At 37.3% G+C, this 14,845-nt stretch overlaps 1 protein-coding gene across 2 annotated transcripts in view; it reads left to right on the forward strand.

The window, feature by feature from the left end:
- The window catches only part of casr (calcium-sensing receptor), a 69,696-nt gene extending 55,642 nt beyond the window's left edge, over nt 1-14,054 (forward strand). For both annotated transcript variants that reach the window (XM_072584360.1, XM_072584359.1), the window contains 3 exons: nt 6,230-6,460; nt 9,236-9,359; nt 12,082-14,054. In XM_072584360.1, the coding sequence (XP_072440461.1) occupies nt 6,230-6,460; nt 9,236-9,359; nt 12,082-13,493 (1,767 nt within the window). In that variant the 3' untranslated portion in view covers nt 13,494-14,054. The remainder of the gene's footprint in view (nt 1-6,229; nt 6,461-9,235; nt 9,360-12,081) is intronic.
- Nucleotides 14,055-14,845: the final 791 nt, after the last annotated feature.

Genomic DNA, 14,845 nt, shown 5'->3' on the forward strand with positions numbered 1-14,845 from the left:
TGGCCAGGTCTTCCCTCGTGTCTTTATAGTTACCTTTACTCAATTATAATACCGTTACTTCTGATTCTAGTTCTTTCTCTCAAACTGTAGTGTGAATTGTATTGCATTATGGTGACTGTTCCCTAGGAGTTATTTCACCTTAAGCTCTCTAATCAAGTTTGCCCCATTACACATCACCAAATTCAGAATGAGTTGTTCCCTAGTGGGCTCTAACACAAGCCCCTCCCAAGAAAACTACCTCGTACACATTCTGTGATTTTATCAGTTTACCTGTATATCGAAGTCCCCCATGATCATTGTGCCTTTTCTTATATGCCTTTTCTATTTCCTGTTTTATTTTCTTTCCCTAATCCTGACTACAGATAGGAGGCTTGTACATGACTCCCATCAGAGAGATTTTTCCTTTGCTGTTCCTTAACTCTACAGACAGATTCTATACTTTATGACTCTATATAACTTCTTGCTTTCAATTTCATTTCATTTCGTACTAACAAGGCAACCCCGCTCCCTGCCCATTTGCCTGTCCTTTCGTTATTCTTGGATATTTACTTCCCAGCTCTAAGCCCCTTGCAGCCACTTGTGATTCCCACAAGATCATACCAGCCAATTTCAATCTGTGTTACAATTTCATTTATCTTGTTTTCATGTACTGCAGCAATTAAGTACAACACCCTCAGTCCTGCGTTGTCTGCCCCCTTCTTATATGCTTTGCCTGAAATTAAATTTGAGTTCTTCATGCTCTCTTGTTCTGAAAACTTTAATAGCCTTCCCCTTTTTAACTTTTCCCACTATTTTCCATGCAACTGAACCCAATATTTAGTTTAATGGCATATCACGAGTTACAGGTTGCCATCCTGGAAATGCTCTCCTCATCCCAACTCTCAGTCTTCTACTTGATTGCCAATCCTCTATCCATGTTAATAAATGACTATGGCTCTATACTACCTCCAACACCATGGGCTCTTATCTTAATAAAGACCCTAATGTGTGGTACCTCATCCAATAGCTCCAGAAAATCATAAATATATTACACCCACTGCATCCTTTTTATCTATCCTACTTGTTACCTCCTCAAAGAATTCTAGTAAATTTGTCAGGCATGATTTCGCCTTCATGAATCCATGCTAACTATGCTTGATCATATTATGCATTTCAAAATGCTTTGCTATTACATTTTTATAATAGACCCTTTTTTCCCCAATAACAGATATGAAGCTAACTGACCAACAGTGACCTGTTTTGTTTTCTGTCCGCTTCCCTTTTTAAATGAAAAAGTTACATTTGGCAGTTCTTCAATTATCTGGGACTTTTCCAGTATCTGAGAATTCCTGGAGGAATATTACCACTGCTACCATTAGCTCTGCAGCCATTTCATTTAATATCTTAGGACGCTTCCCAGGGGAGTTATCGGTCTTTAGCCCCATGAGTTTCCCTAACATGTTTTCTCTACTGATAGTTATTGTATTTATTTTCTCTTCTCCTTTTGCCCTTGAATATTTAGCAATTTTGGGATGCTAATAGTATCTCATAGTGAAAACTGATGCAAAACATTTATTCAGCTCCTCTGTCATTTCCTGGTTCTCCATTATTATTTGGGCAGCCTCATTCTCTAAGATGCCTTTGTTCACTTTGGTCTCTCTTGTCCTTTTAAGAAGGTATTGCTGAATATTATTGGGAGGTGGAGAAGTTGACATTCCGGGTGTAACCCTTCTTCAGGACATTGTCACCTTTCCAACAGATCATCCAAAGCAGCATCTATGGATACTGCATTCCAATACCCCAGTTCTTCCATCTCCGTTGCATCTGTTCTGAAGATGCCAACTTTGATAAGGAACCAGAGATAACCAGAAGTGAGTTTAACCTGAGGGACAACTTGCCTCAGGTTTGGGGGGGAAGGTTTAGAAGGTGGGATCTGCACAATGACTCCAGCTGGTGGGAGAATTAAAACTGGACTGTTGGGTTTGCACTGCATTGTGAACCAGCCATGCAGCCAACTAAGTTAATTGTTATAAATATAAATGAGTCAAAAAGTGTGGTGCTGGAAAAGCGCAGCTGGTCAGGTAGCATCCGAGGAGCAGGGGAGTTTGCGCTTTTCCAGCACCACACATTTTGACTCACTTTCCCCTATAAATATAAATGAGCTCAGCAGAGCTCAACATTTTCTTCCCATTTATTATTTTAGAAAATTATTAGCTGTGTATCACAGCCGAGCAGAAAAATATATGATACATAATGTTAATATACGGCCTTGTGGACTAGTGTGTCTCAAACCTTGAATGTGTTTGACATCTCAAATCAGGATGTCACATTTAATGTCTAATGTTGACATGTTAATGCTGTATATTGCTCTGATCAGGCTGCACCCCAAATCTGCATTCACTTTGAGTCTGACAGGCTTGAGGAAGCATTTATGCTCAAAAGGCAGGAAAAAGGCCACGTGGTTTAATCAGATGACTGAGTTATTAGAAAAGAAAGGCAGAATCGCCCAGAGTTTGAAATTAAAAAGGACAATCAGTTTATAATTCGAAGGGGCAGTCAGTAATTAGACTACATACAAACTAACCTGGCATTGTGCCAGTAAGTATTCACCTGCCTCCTCAGTTTATTGCAGCAAGGCTAACACAAAGTCTTTTCTTGTGGATACATCTCTCACAGGCCCACACTAACTTAAGTTTTAAAAGGAGACAATTTAACCAGGCTTTCCTGAGTTGGTAAAAATAGTGAGTTTATTCATTACTAAATGCAAGAAGAAATAAGAACACAACACATACACAGATTAGAAATTATAAATTAATTTTTATGTTTAAAAAAAACCCAGAAACGTTTAAGTTTTCTGTGAAGAGTGGGTAGTCGAATATTGTGGCCATTACAGTGGATGTTACTGGTAGCATTTCTGTTTTATCATGTTTCTTCATGAAAGAAACAGTGTGGAAGAAGGCCATTCAGCCCTTAAGTCCACTCCAAGCCTCTGAAGACAGTCCCATCCCCTTTACCCTTGGATTTCCCATGATTAATTTACCTAAACTGCATTTTTGTGGGAAACCAGAGCACCTGGAGGAAACCCACACAGACACAGGGAGAATGTGCAAACTCCAAGGATATAATTGCCCAAAGGTGGAATCAAACCCAGGTCCCTGGTGCTGTAAGACAAGCAGTGCTAACCAATAAGCCACAATGCCACCCTTGGTTGGGAGCTGAACAGTCAATTTCAAGATTCTTAGTTTTGTAGATCGATTGAAATGCTTGTTCTGATTACTTTCAGTAGTAGCTGACTGGTAGCATTCAGACTGTGAAAGAGTCCTTTCCCTATGCATTACTTGGAGTGCTGGGGTATTTAAATGGCTGTTCTCAGAGCTATGATCTTCACAGCATACTAGTCTATACATTAGGCATTGAGTCGCTAACATATTCAAAGGGTTTAAATTCTTAACCCCTGCCTTGTGATTCTTGAAAGGGAGGAAATGCAAATTTATCTCGAGGAGGATACAAGTTCCATTTTTTTTTAGATTAGGTTCCCTAAAGTATGGAAACAGGCCCTTCGGCCCAACCAGTCCTCACCGACCTTCCGAAGAGTAACCCACCCAGACCCATTTCCCTCTGACTAATTGATCTAACACTATGGGGAAATTTAGCATGGCCAATTCACCTAACCTCCACATCTTTGGACTGTGGGAGGAAACTGAATCACCCGAAGGAAACCCACGCAGACACAGGGAGAATGTGTAAACTCCACACAGACAGTCGCCCAAGGTTGGAATCGAACCTGGGACCCTGGTGTTGTGAGGCAGCAGTGCTAACCACTGAGCCAATTTTCTCCTCTTGCAGCTTCTTTGACACTTGCCAGTTATGACAATTTATACAATCCACTGGGATAATGCATTGTAAATAGAGCCCGACTTTACCCAAGTCACACCAAATGTATGCATTGTACACCAATTTACATGCTTTTGGACAAAGATTGATATTAGCCATAGATCAAGTCTCTATACTAAATAAGAATTATTATTTACTATAAGTAGTTATACTGTAGCTACAAGAAACTAGATATAAACTATTAGTATGTAATATTATTAACTAAAACTAATTCCCTTATAAATCCCTCCTTTACACATGCTCATATAAGCAAATATGAAAAATAGATTATTAGTGGAGATAAAAAATGGAAGTCAGTTTCTTTGTCAGTCAGATTCTTTGTTCTGACTTTGAGGTGATCCTAATTCAGCTGGCCAGGTACTTGGTATTTTCAGTTGTCTTTCTCTCTGGAACTAGTTGTGAGAAGTACATAATGACTGATTCACTTGGATAATGTCTTGGATTTAACAATTCAAAACTCACAGCTTACAACAACTACCTCAGAAAAGGTAACTAGTTTTCTTCAAGTTAAAACTGAGTTTTTTTACAGCAACTAACAGGCAGCTTCAATTGGGGAGAACAACAGTCTTTCCCTCTCCATATGTCTATATTTCTGCAACTTGTTTCCAGTTCCTATCTGCTTAGCCAGATGAGAATCAATCACCTTCACTAATAAACAACTCCTTGGCTTCTGATCATCTGTACATTACAGGAACCTAAAGACACAGAAACAGAGTTCATAATAGGAATCAAATTCCTTGCTGTGAAATTGTTCAGCCGTTCTGTTAAATCCGTTCTGTTTTAACAACAATTCTTTCTCCTTGCAGACCAGTCTTTAAAGACACAAAAATAAGAGATGCAGTTCAGATTCATTCTCTCAAGGCAGCCACTGAATTTACAATTGCTGTCAATTTTTGGCTGTATGTAGCTGTTTAAAGAATTACACATACATTTTAATTAAAAAGTTTGGTATCTCCATAGGTGACCCATGGTTATGATGCTATAGAATGTTCTCTAGATAACAACTTAGAGTTAAATGGGTATTATTTAAGAAGTGATTAATGGTAAGATGAATAACTGTCAGTTTCCAGGAAAGAAAGATGTAATGAATTAAGTCCCACAACTTATTACGAAATCTGTGAATCACAACTTAAATGTAATCTAAAGATGGTCACCAAAAATCCAACAGCAAATTCTGAAGAAACCTCTTTACCTAGAGAGTGTTGGAAATATGAAATTACTATCACAAGGAGTGGTTGAAGTGAATAGTAAAGATGCACTTAAGAGAAAGCTAGACAATCATTTGAAAAGAATGGAGGTTTAAAGTGTCAGATGTAGAAGATCAAAGTTGGAAGGATGCAGAAGTGGAACGTAAATACTAGTATTGACTGGATGGAACAATGGCCTGTTCTGTGCTTTCTATCCTGTAGAATCCTACGTAAATAGAAATACAATTTTCAAGGAGCCAGATCTCTAGCACTTTTACAATTGGTTCAAATAATCACTATCTGTTTGGGTAACCATTCTAAATTATCAAATGTCTGGAGTCCCTTGTCAGCAGCTGGACAAATAGTTATCGTTTAATTACAGAGAAAAAAAATTCAAAGGAGTGAGAAAATGGTCCATGCTCCCCCACTCACTGTCACCAGTCAGGAGCAATCACAAAACAGTGAAATCAAGTAATTCATAACTTTTACAAATTACATATATTCATTATGTGATTGTTTTTCCTATATTACCCTTTTTTTACTTTGATCTCTGGTTTGATTTAGAAAGTTTGTTCTGCACAATATTCACTGAGACCAGGCTGTGACAGAATCTGCTATTTTTACTTCTTGCTTGAATTAGGAAATGTAGTTTTGCTGCATTTCTTCTAGAGTCTGTTTTTTATTCTTCACAATGAGCCATCAAACTTCCACATTTTCTATTTAAGCATTGTGTTTTTTTTAATGAAACATAGATTCCAATTGTGAAATTACTTTCTTTATACATTTTAGTTTATTTATCAAATAAAATCTGAACTTTAAGTTAGCCTGACAGGAGTCTACTCAAATTGATTGAAGTCACTGTTTTTAGCATCTCAGATCCTTTAAGGGAGAGAGAGAAATAACGAAGTCAAAATGAAAACAAATATAAAATCAGAATCAGAGGGATATAAAAAATTTGAGAGGGCATCAGTGAAGACAGTAGCAAAGGAGAGAGGCAAATGGTAGTTATTACTATTCATTTGTTTTGTCTTTGTTTCCTTCTCAGCATTGTCATGATAATATAATAAACAAACTTTAAGAAAAAGTACATGGAGCCACACTACAGACCGGTGTGCTTGAATGAATTTCATGTGCAAGGTTTGTTACAAAGTCTTTTAATTATCTACTAGGTTCTCAACCATCTGCTGCATTTGAAGTTTACAAACAGCATGGGCGAGCAGGTTGATTTTGATGATCAAGGTGACCTTAAAGGAAATTATACCATTATCAATTGGCAGTTGTCCCCTGAGGATGAATCCGTAGTGTTTCAAGAAGTTGGCAACTACAATGCAGATGCTAAACCAAGTGATAGACTCAACATAAATGAGAAGAAAATCTTGTGGAGTGGTTTCTCAAAAGTGGTACGTGATCAATTTTTAATCCTCTGTTTTATTTTTGTTCAATACACAATTTGTCAAATGTAAAATTTCATGATTTTCATTGATTGTTGCAATATATCTCCTCAGCTGCCACTTTAAAGAAAAGTACTTTTACTAAACCATTACTGGTCTATAGTTGACTAGTAATTAGCTATCCTTTTAACACTATACAAAGGAAAATATATCGGAATACATTTTAGTTAATAGATTAATATGCAATAGCTATTTTGCTGAAATAAATGTACATTTTGTCAAAGCTTTTCATCTGGCACTCATCAGGACAATTTGCAAGAATACTAATATGGGGAAAAACCAACATTTATACAGAATGAGAGGAGAGTGCTGTCTGATTAGTGAGTGAACTTTGATAGTAGAAACATTCTTGTGGAGAATGAACCAAAGCATTAACCAGCTAACTTATCAGCCTTTATTTAGATTTTAAACAAATTAGGTCCGGTTTCAAATTTAAATAAAGTCTGGCAGTCACTGTCAATAATCATTGGTGCATACTCCATCATAATGTCTCTATGAATTAGAACCAATGTCTCAACCAATCAGCGCCCTCCTGTTGTGTAGTACAGATGTTGATTTATCTGTTGGAGTAGGCATTCTTACAAACTGTCCTGATGAATGCAAGATGAAAAGCTTCAGCAAAATGTGCCTTTTTTAAAATAATGCACAAGTTTTGGTCTACTATCCAGCTATTTGTATAATGGCTATATTTATCACTACCTCTCAAATATAATTAGCTGTTTTGCTACTACTAATAATATTACTAATTTACTATTCTTATATTTCCAAACAAGGTTGAAATTTAATTTCAAACCACATCAGTATTTAATAATACAGACTGGGATAATACTCAGACACAATTTATAATATATTGTTTGTAATGTTTTGTATTTTGTCTTTCACAAATCACTTACAACACCAGACTCAAAATCTCAAATATTTAGCCTTTGGTTCTCCATTCAACACAATATTTCTACAGTTCGTTTGACATTTGAAATCCTCTTAACCATGAAAACTATTATCACCTTTCACCCTGGTTGTTCTCCCTGGTTTAGCCATTCACTTTCAGTACTGGCTAGATGACATGAAGCACCTTTAAGTTCTGCTCTCATCTCCTAATACTGTTCATTATTTTAGAATCAACCTGGAATCCAAAAGTAATCCCAACTTGTTTTCCCCACTGCAATTTTTTTCAAATTTTGTTTCCTGTCACCTCTACCCCAACCTTCGACAAATGAGAGCTCACAAACTTCTTGATTACCAAATCTGAGAAACCATCAAATTAGCTGCCACAGCCACTTCCCTCCCTTACTCGAGTCCAAAAGGCCAAATTTCCTTTAACACTCTTCCATGCTTAGGCCCTGATCTCACATTTTCCTCTTCTTTTTTTCCTGTCTCCAATCATGTCCTCTCTGAGCTTATGTTATCCACAAGATCCACCTTCTTCTGTCTGGTCCTTTTTCTCAATAAACCTCTGAGTGCCCAAGTTTCCCTGCTCATCTCCATGTTAACTCACATGGTGAATATTTCTCAATCTTCAGATACTTAAATATTCTATCTTCACTTCTCTTCTCAAAAATCAACCTTTTGATCCTTCTATCCTTGCAACTTATCATCCCACCTCTAACATTTCTCTCCTTCCAAAAGACCTAGAACATGTTGTTACCTCCTCAATCAATTTCTGAGGACTATATATTTGAATCCCTCTAAACAAGTTTATGTCCTATCACCATATCAAGGTGACTAGTGTCATTATATGTAACTGCAACAAAGGTGAACAGACTCTCTACCTCCTTCTCGATCTATCTGTTGCTTTTAGCACAGTTGGTCACATCATCTTCCTCTGAAACCTCTCCACTGTCATCCATCTGGGTGTGTTGTCATCTAGTTGCATTTTATTGATCTAATATTTGCCAGATCACATACAATGGATTCTTCTCCACCTCCTGTAAGGGAATGACTACTGTCCCCCAAGAAACTATCATTGACTGCATCCTATTTCTTATCTACGCAGTACCCTTCTGTAGCATCATCTGAAAACATATCAGTTTTCCTCAATGCACTGATCACATCCAGATTGAACATACTTGATTTGGCCTCTAAATTGTAAGATGAAGTTGTAAACAAAACATTTAATTTATAGAATTTTTTCCAATGGTAGAAGTCCACGTGGAGATACTTTTCTTAATTTTGGTAAATTATCTTTGACCAGTACTTTCAACCAAAAGTTCCATTGTTCACAGTTTTAACAAACATCCACATCCGTAGCAACAGCTCAACTGACGTCTGGGTTTCCGATATTGGTTAGCAATGTAGTGACAGGCTGTGAAGACTTTTGGTAAAACAATAGGGAACATGCAGAATTGAATGGAACAATTCCAATTTCAACTTCGCCCAAATTGCATATACATAAAATGTACATGCAGGCAGTTGCTTTGAATTACAACTACAAAGGAATTGCGTATAGACAAATGTCACATATGAATAGCAACCTAATCCACTTGTAGAATAAATAGAGCTAAAGCTACTGCAAAGGAATAATGTTATATGTCAGAACTTATTTCAATGGAAAGAAATTTGACGGAAACATTAAATATTGAGTGATGGATCCATAGAGGGAGAAAAGCCTGGCAGTGAATTTATATGGGGAACCTCCCACAATAATAATAAATTCGACCCAAAGAATTTTAATGAATCTGCTCAATGTTTCAATATTTCTTCTTTTTTTAAAACTTACATTGCTAGGTGCCTTTCTCAAACTGCAGTCGTGATTGTGTGCCTGGCACCAGGAAGGGGATAATTGAAGGGGAGCCTACCTGCTGTTTTGAGTGTGTAGCATGTGCAGAAGGAGAGTTTAGTGATGAAAGTGGTAAGCAAAACTATTAGTTTTATTACTGTACATGTGCCCGTAACTGAAAGTGCTGTCCAGCATATATGTTCAAATCTCAGATAGTTCTGCCTTCAGAAACATGTAAACTGAAATGCAGATAGTATAACTGACATGCACTTACATCTCTGCAAGGATCAGCAAATATATTTATGAACATGGAAAACATATAAACAAGTAAAAGAGCAGGCCACTTGGCTCTTTGCGTCTGTTTTGCCGTTCAATAAGATCATGGCAGGTCTAATTTAAACCGATTTTACTGCTCCTCGGATGCTGCCTGAACTGCTGTGCTTTTCCAGCACCATTCTAATCTAAGGTCTAATTTTAACCTCAACTCTATATTTCTGCAAGGCCCCAATAGTCTTTAACTCCTTGGTAGGGACTGAAGGAGATTGCTTTTGCAATGTTATTTATATTTATGACAGAACTACCAAAGTATATAGAGAAGAAATAAATCACAGCTGCACCTGAAAAACAGGCATTTACAAATGTGAAAGTGACCCCTATATTTTGTTGGTTTCTGCAGAATATAAATAAAGGCTTATAAATTTAACCGATTTACCTGACCCATTAATATCTATAGCCCATTTAATGTCATATTAATGCAGGGCTGTAGCTGGGCAAGCAATCTGCTCGCTTGAAATTTATGCTGGTTTGTTTAAGTATATAAATCTGTTCCAAACAAATTATTTAAAGGTGGGAAGAAATATAGTAAAATTAAAGAATTTATTTCAGCATACTCCACATTAACCAAAGATTCTACCATTGTTTTATCCTCCTCTACCAAATTTATGTTACGAGCTATCTGGAGACTAGTAACCTCTTTATTAAAGTGGATAAAAGCAGGGGTTCCAGGGGACTTACAAAGAGAATAAAGCCACAAGATTCCTTTGTTTTTAATAAATAACAATAAACATTTGAACAGTAATATAATCTGCAATGCATGTACAATTTATATTGCAAGGTTTGTGAAGGTTTGTAGTTCAGGTTGAGCTTTAGGGTGTAGGTTTGCTCGCTGAGCTTTAGGTTTGATATCCAGACGTTTCATTACCTGGCGAGGTAACATCATCAGTGGTGACCTCCAAGTGAAGCGAAGCTGTTGTCTCCTGCTTTCTATTTATATCTTTCTCCTTGATGGGGTTCCTGGGGTTTGTGGTGATGTAATTTCCTGTTCATTTTCTGAGGGTTGAGAGATGGCATCTAAATCTATCAATTTCTGTTCTAAAACCCAGAATCAACAATTGGTAAAATATGAGTAAAGGACTGCGATTAAGCATCCCACAGTGCACATAAAATAGCAAATGTAACCAATGCAGGATTGTTCTGCAATTACCTCCATAAATTACCCTCATGAACCTTGACAAGGAATTCTTCACTTTTTCATTTCTTCTTTTCTGCTAATCTGGCCCTGCAATTCCCTTCAGTTTCATTGTGGGCTGCCTCAGTGAAAGCTCTGTTCTGGTCAATCACCCTCCCTTCCTGGATCGATACTTCCCTGGAATCCAGAAACTGCACTCCAATACTTCATCACAGGCTGTATTCCAGCTTTTCAACAAAATCTAGCTTCACCTCTCAATTTTTTCCTCAGCTCTAATCTTGCTCAGTCACATCAAGCAAATACAACTTATGTATTTTACAACATCCAGTCTTAGCTGTAGTGAAGTAATAGTACTTGTGATACTTTGCTTCTTATTAAATGTCCATAGTTTCTGGGATATTTCCAGAACCTTGACTTGACTTCTAGCTCCCTATTAACTCCTTGAACAACTTCTTCAGATCTAACAACACTGAGACACTCAACTGTTGTGCAAAGTCTTACTGAGGCCCCTACAAACAAAATCCATGTAATTCAGTTGTATTCCCAGCAGCATTGTGTAACACGGATTCTATCTTTCTCTTCCTTTCTCTCACTCACAAACTCATTCACTTCCCCATTGCCTATAAGCTACGAGCTCTTCTTCAGTGGACAGTGAACTATTCTAAGGGACCTATTGAAAACCTTGCAACTAGTACCATCTTTATTTCTATGAAGAATTACATGTAACTGATTTATTTTGGAACATCCAAATGCAACATCCCTTTGAAACTGAGTGTGCCTGAATGTTACTTCCTCATAGAATGCTGACTTCTGCAAAATATTTTAAAAAGCTCATAAATACCAGGATTCATCACACTAACAACTTTGAAGCAAACAGATGTGAAATACACAGATAACTTAGAGTCAAAGGAGGAAAGAATACAAACTAAGACATAAAACAAGTGGAGATCAGAAAACACAAACAAAAGCCTTGCAAGGAATTGTAAATAAAGTTGTAAATAAAAATGACTCATTTGCAATAAATTCATTGGGATGCAGAAAATTTGAAGATTTAGTGAGGACAGACCGGATAGCCAAGCAGAACTTATTATAGATTAAAATGTGAATAGCGAAGAGCAGGTGAATGATACTATTGTGATGCAAGTAGGTGGTCGGTGAACCAACTAAATCACATTAAAATATTAGTCAACCTTAAAACCCAGCTAAAAGATGAGGAAACGTAATCCTTACGCTAATGATTGGATAAGGTAGCAATAACATGAAAGCAAGGCAAACTGGACTGAATATACTCTTGCACTGAGTAAAGAGTTAATGCTTTGAAAGTTTAATTGTATCAAAGAAATAACTAACTATACTCAATGTTTGTCATCTCTTCTCTTCCTTTAGATGCAAGTGCATGTACAAAATGTCCCAATGATTTCTGGTCAAATGAGAACCATACGTCATGCATAGCCAAGGAGATTGAATACCTGTCATGGATTGAACCTTTTGGAATTGCCCTGACAATATTTGCCATTCTAGGAATACTGATGACTTCCTTTGTTTTAGGAGTATTCATTAAGTTCAGAAATACTCCTATTGTGAAAGCCACTAACAGAGAACTCTCCTATCTCCTCCTCTTTTCCTTAATTTGCTGTTTCTCCAGCTCATTGATCTTCATTGGAGAACCTAAGGATTGGACCTGTAGATTACGTCAACCCGCTTTTGGAATCAGTTTCGTGCTGTGCATTTCTTGCATTCTGGTGAAAACAAATCGTGTATTATTAGTCTTTGAGGCCAAGATCCCAACCAGCCTCCATCGAAAGTGGGTGGGCCTCAATTTGCAATTCTTACTTGTTTTCCTCTGTATTCTAGTGCAAATAGTTACTTGTGTTATCTGGCTTTACACAGCACCCCCTTCAAGCTACAGAAACCATGAACTAGAAGATGAAATCATTTTTATTACGTGTGATGAAGGTTCATTAATGGCACTTGGTTTCCTCATTGGTTACACATGCCTCCTTGCTGCCATTTGCTTCTTTTTTGCCTTTAAGTCTCGCAAGCTCCCAGAGAACTTCAATGAGGCCAAATTTATTACCTTCAGTATGCTCATATTTTTCATAGTCTGGATCTCATTTATTCCTGCTTATGTCAGCACTTACGGGAAATTTGTTTCAGCTGTAGAAGTTATTGCTATTCTTGCATCAAGTTTTGGGTTACTTGGATGCATTTATTTTAACAAATGCTATATAATTTTGTTTAAACCATCAAGAAATACAATTGAAGAAGTGAGATGCAGTACGGCTGCCCATGCTTTTAAAGTGGCAGCAAAGGCAACTTTGCGGCGTGGCACCTTGTCTCGCAAGAGGTCTAATAGTATTGGTGGTTCCACTGTCTCCTCTCCAACATCTTCAATCTGCAGCAGAAGCGCCCATGATGAGCAAATAACCATGGAAATGCAGAGATGCAGCAAGCAGAAGGTCAGTTTTGGAAGTGGAACTGTCACTTTATCCCTGAGCTTTGAGGAAACTGGAAGGTACGCAACTGTTAGCAGGAGCATGAGGAGGAGAAATTCAATGGAAGCCAAATACAGCGATGATTTTTTGATGAAGCATAATGTTTTGATCCCTCTTCAGAATTGTGACACAGGAAATGATACTCGGTGCAAGACAATGGGAAACAATGGATCAGGAACTCTTGAGTCATTGGATGGTAGCAAAGAACATGCCAAAAATACTGAAGATATATCCTCCAACACTTCAATAAATTCAAGAAACCTTGTTGATGGCACCATTGTAGATAATGCTATAAATTCTTAACGATGTAGTATTTCAGATTGTTCCAGTGGTTTTGTGAATTATGGTGCAAAATGTAAATTATGCTTTTTCTGGTTTGCATCAGAAATGAAAATTCAAAATTATACCTTGAAAACTACCCAATTCAGAACATTCAAGTATTGTTGAAACTGAGAGGTACATTAGAAGAGCAGCTTTGTCCTTGCAGGAGAGTCCTGGATTTTCTATAAGAATGACATACACATTTTGAAGCTTGCATTTGGATTTTTTCAGTAATGCTTCAGAATATGTCACAAGGATAGAAACAGAAAGAAACAATCACATTAACCGGAATGGACTCTGGATCCACAATTTTAAATCTTTATTCTTTCAAAGCTTGCCATATGACAGAGACTAAAAAGCCCTGTATACTTGAAAGATCATTAACGTTGTGATTGTGTAAATTTCTGTATATTTGCAAGATGATATATTGGGTCAATATATTTAAGGGAATCCACATAATTAAATAATGAGTGATGACCTGTCAAAAACACAGAGAATCTTTTGATATCCACCAAGGAAATTTATGCAGTTACAAAAATGAGTTGCACCCATGCTATAGAACTGCTGCAGTTACAAGTTGTTTATTTAGCATTATCATGACAGTTACACTACAGAATGCAACAGCAGTGTTAAAGTTCATCTGAAGTGAGGTCCATTGTTTTAGTAGAAATATGGCTCTGGAAGCACAACAATGTCATCAGTGATAATGGGTTATCATACTGTGTTTCCATGGTTATTGTTCTCATGTTACATTTATTCATTCAGTTGTAGTTTAGTGTTTCAACAATATCCATGCTGTAAGAGCAGGAAGGGACAAATTTGATTCCGGGTATTAGGAATTTGAGAGATGAAGAGAAGCTGCAGAGGTTGGGTTTGTTTTCTATGCAAAAAGGTGACTTTTATGAGATCATATTGAAGTCTTCAAAATTATAAAGAGAAATGCTGAACAGTTCTTTTACAAGATGACACAGACAAAATAATTAAGAGGGTAGAATTGAGAAGAAACAACTTTTCCATTTTCAAGGTAACACTGTTGTGGATTAAGTTACCAAGGAAGGTCATTGAAGAGGAAACCAAAACTTGTTCAAGAGGCATAAAATACATTTTCTGGAGAGAGAAAGGATTCATAGTTTATGAAAAGATTTGTAGCTCGGGTGCTCGTTGTTGTGGTCCTGTTCACCGAGCTGGGAATTTGTGTTGCAGACGGTTCGTCCCCTGTCTAGGTGACATCCTCAGTGCTTGGGAGCCTCCTGTGAAGCGCTTCTGTGATCTTTCCTCCAGCATTTGTAGTGGTTTGAATCTGCCGCTTCTGGTTGTCAGTTCCAGCTGTCCGT

This window comes from Chiloscyllium punctatum, chromosome 15 (assembly GCF_047496795.1).
Source record: "Chiloscyllium punctatum isolate Juve2018m chromosome 15, sChiPun1.3, whole genome shotgun sequence".
Classification (NCBI taxonomy): domain Eukaryota; kingdom Metazoa; phylum Chordata; class Chondrichthyes; order Orectolobiformes; family Hemiscylliidae; genus Chiloscyllium; species Chiloscyllium punctatum.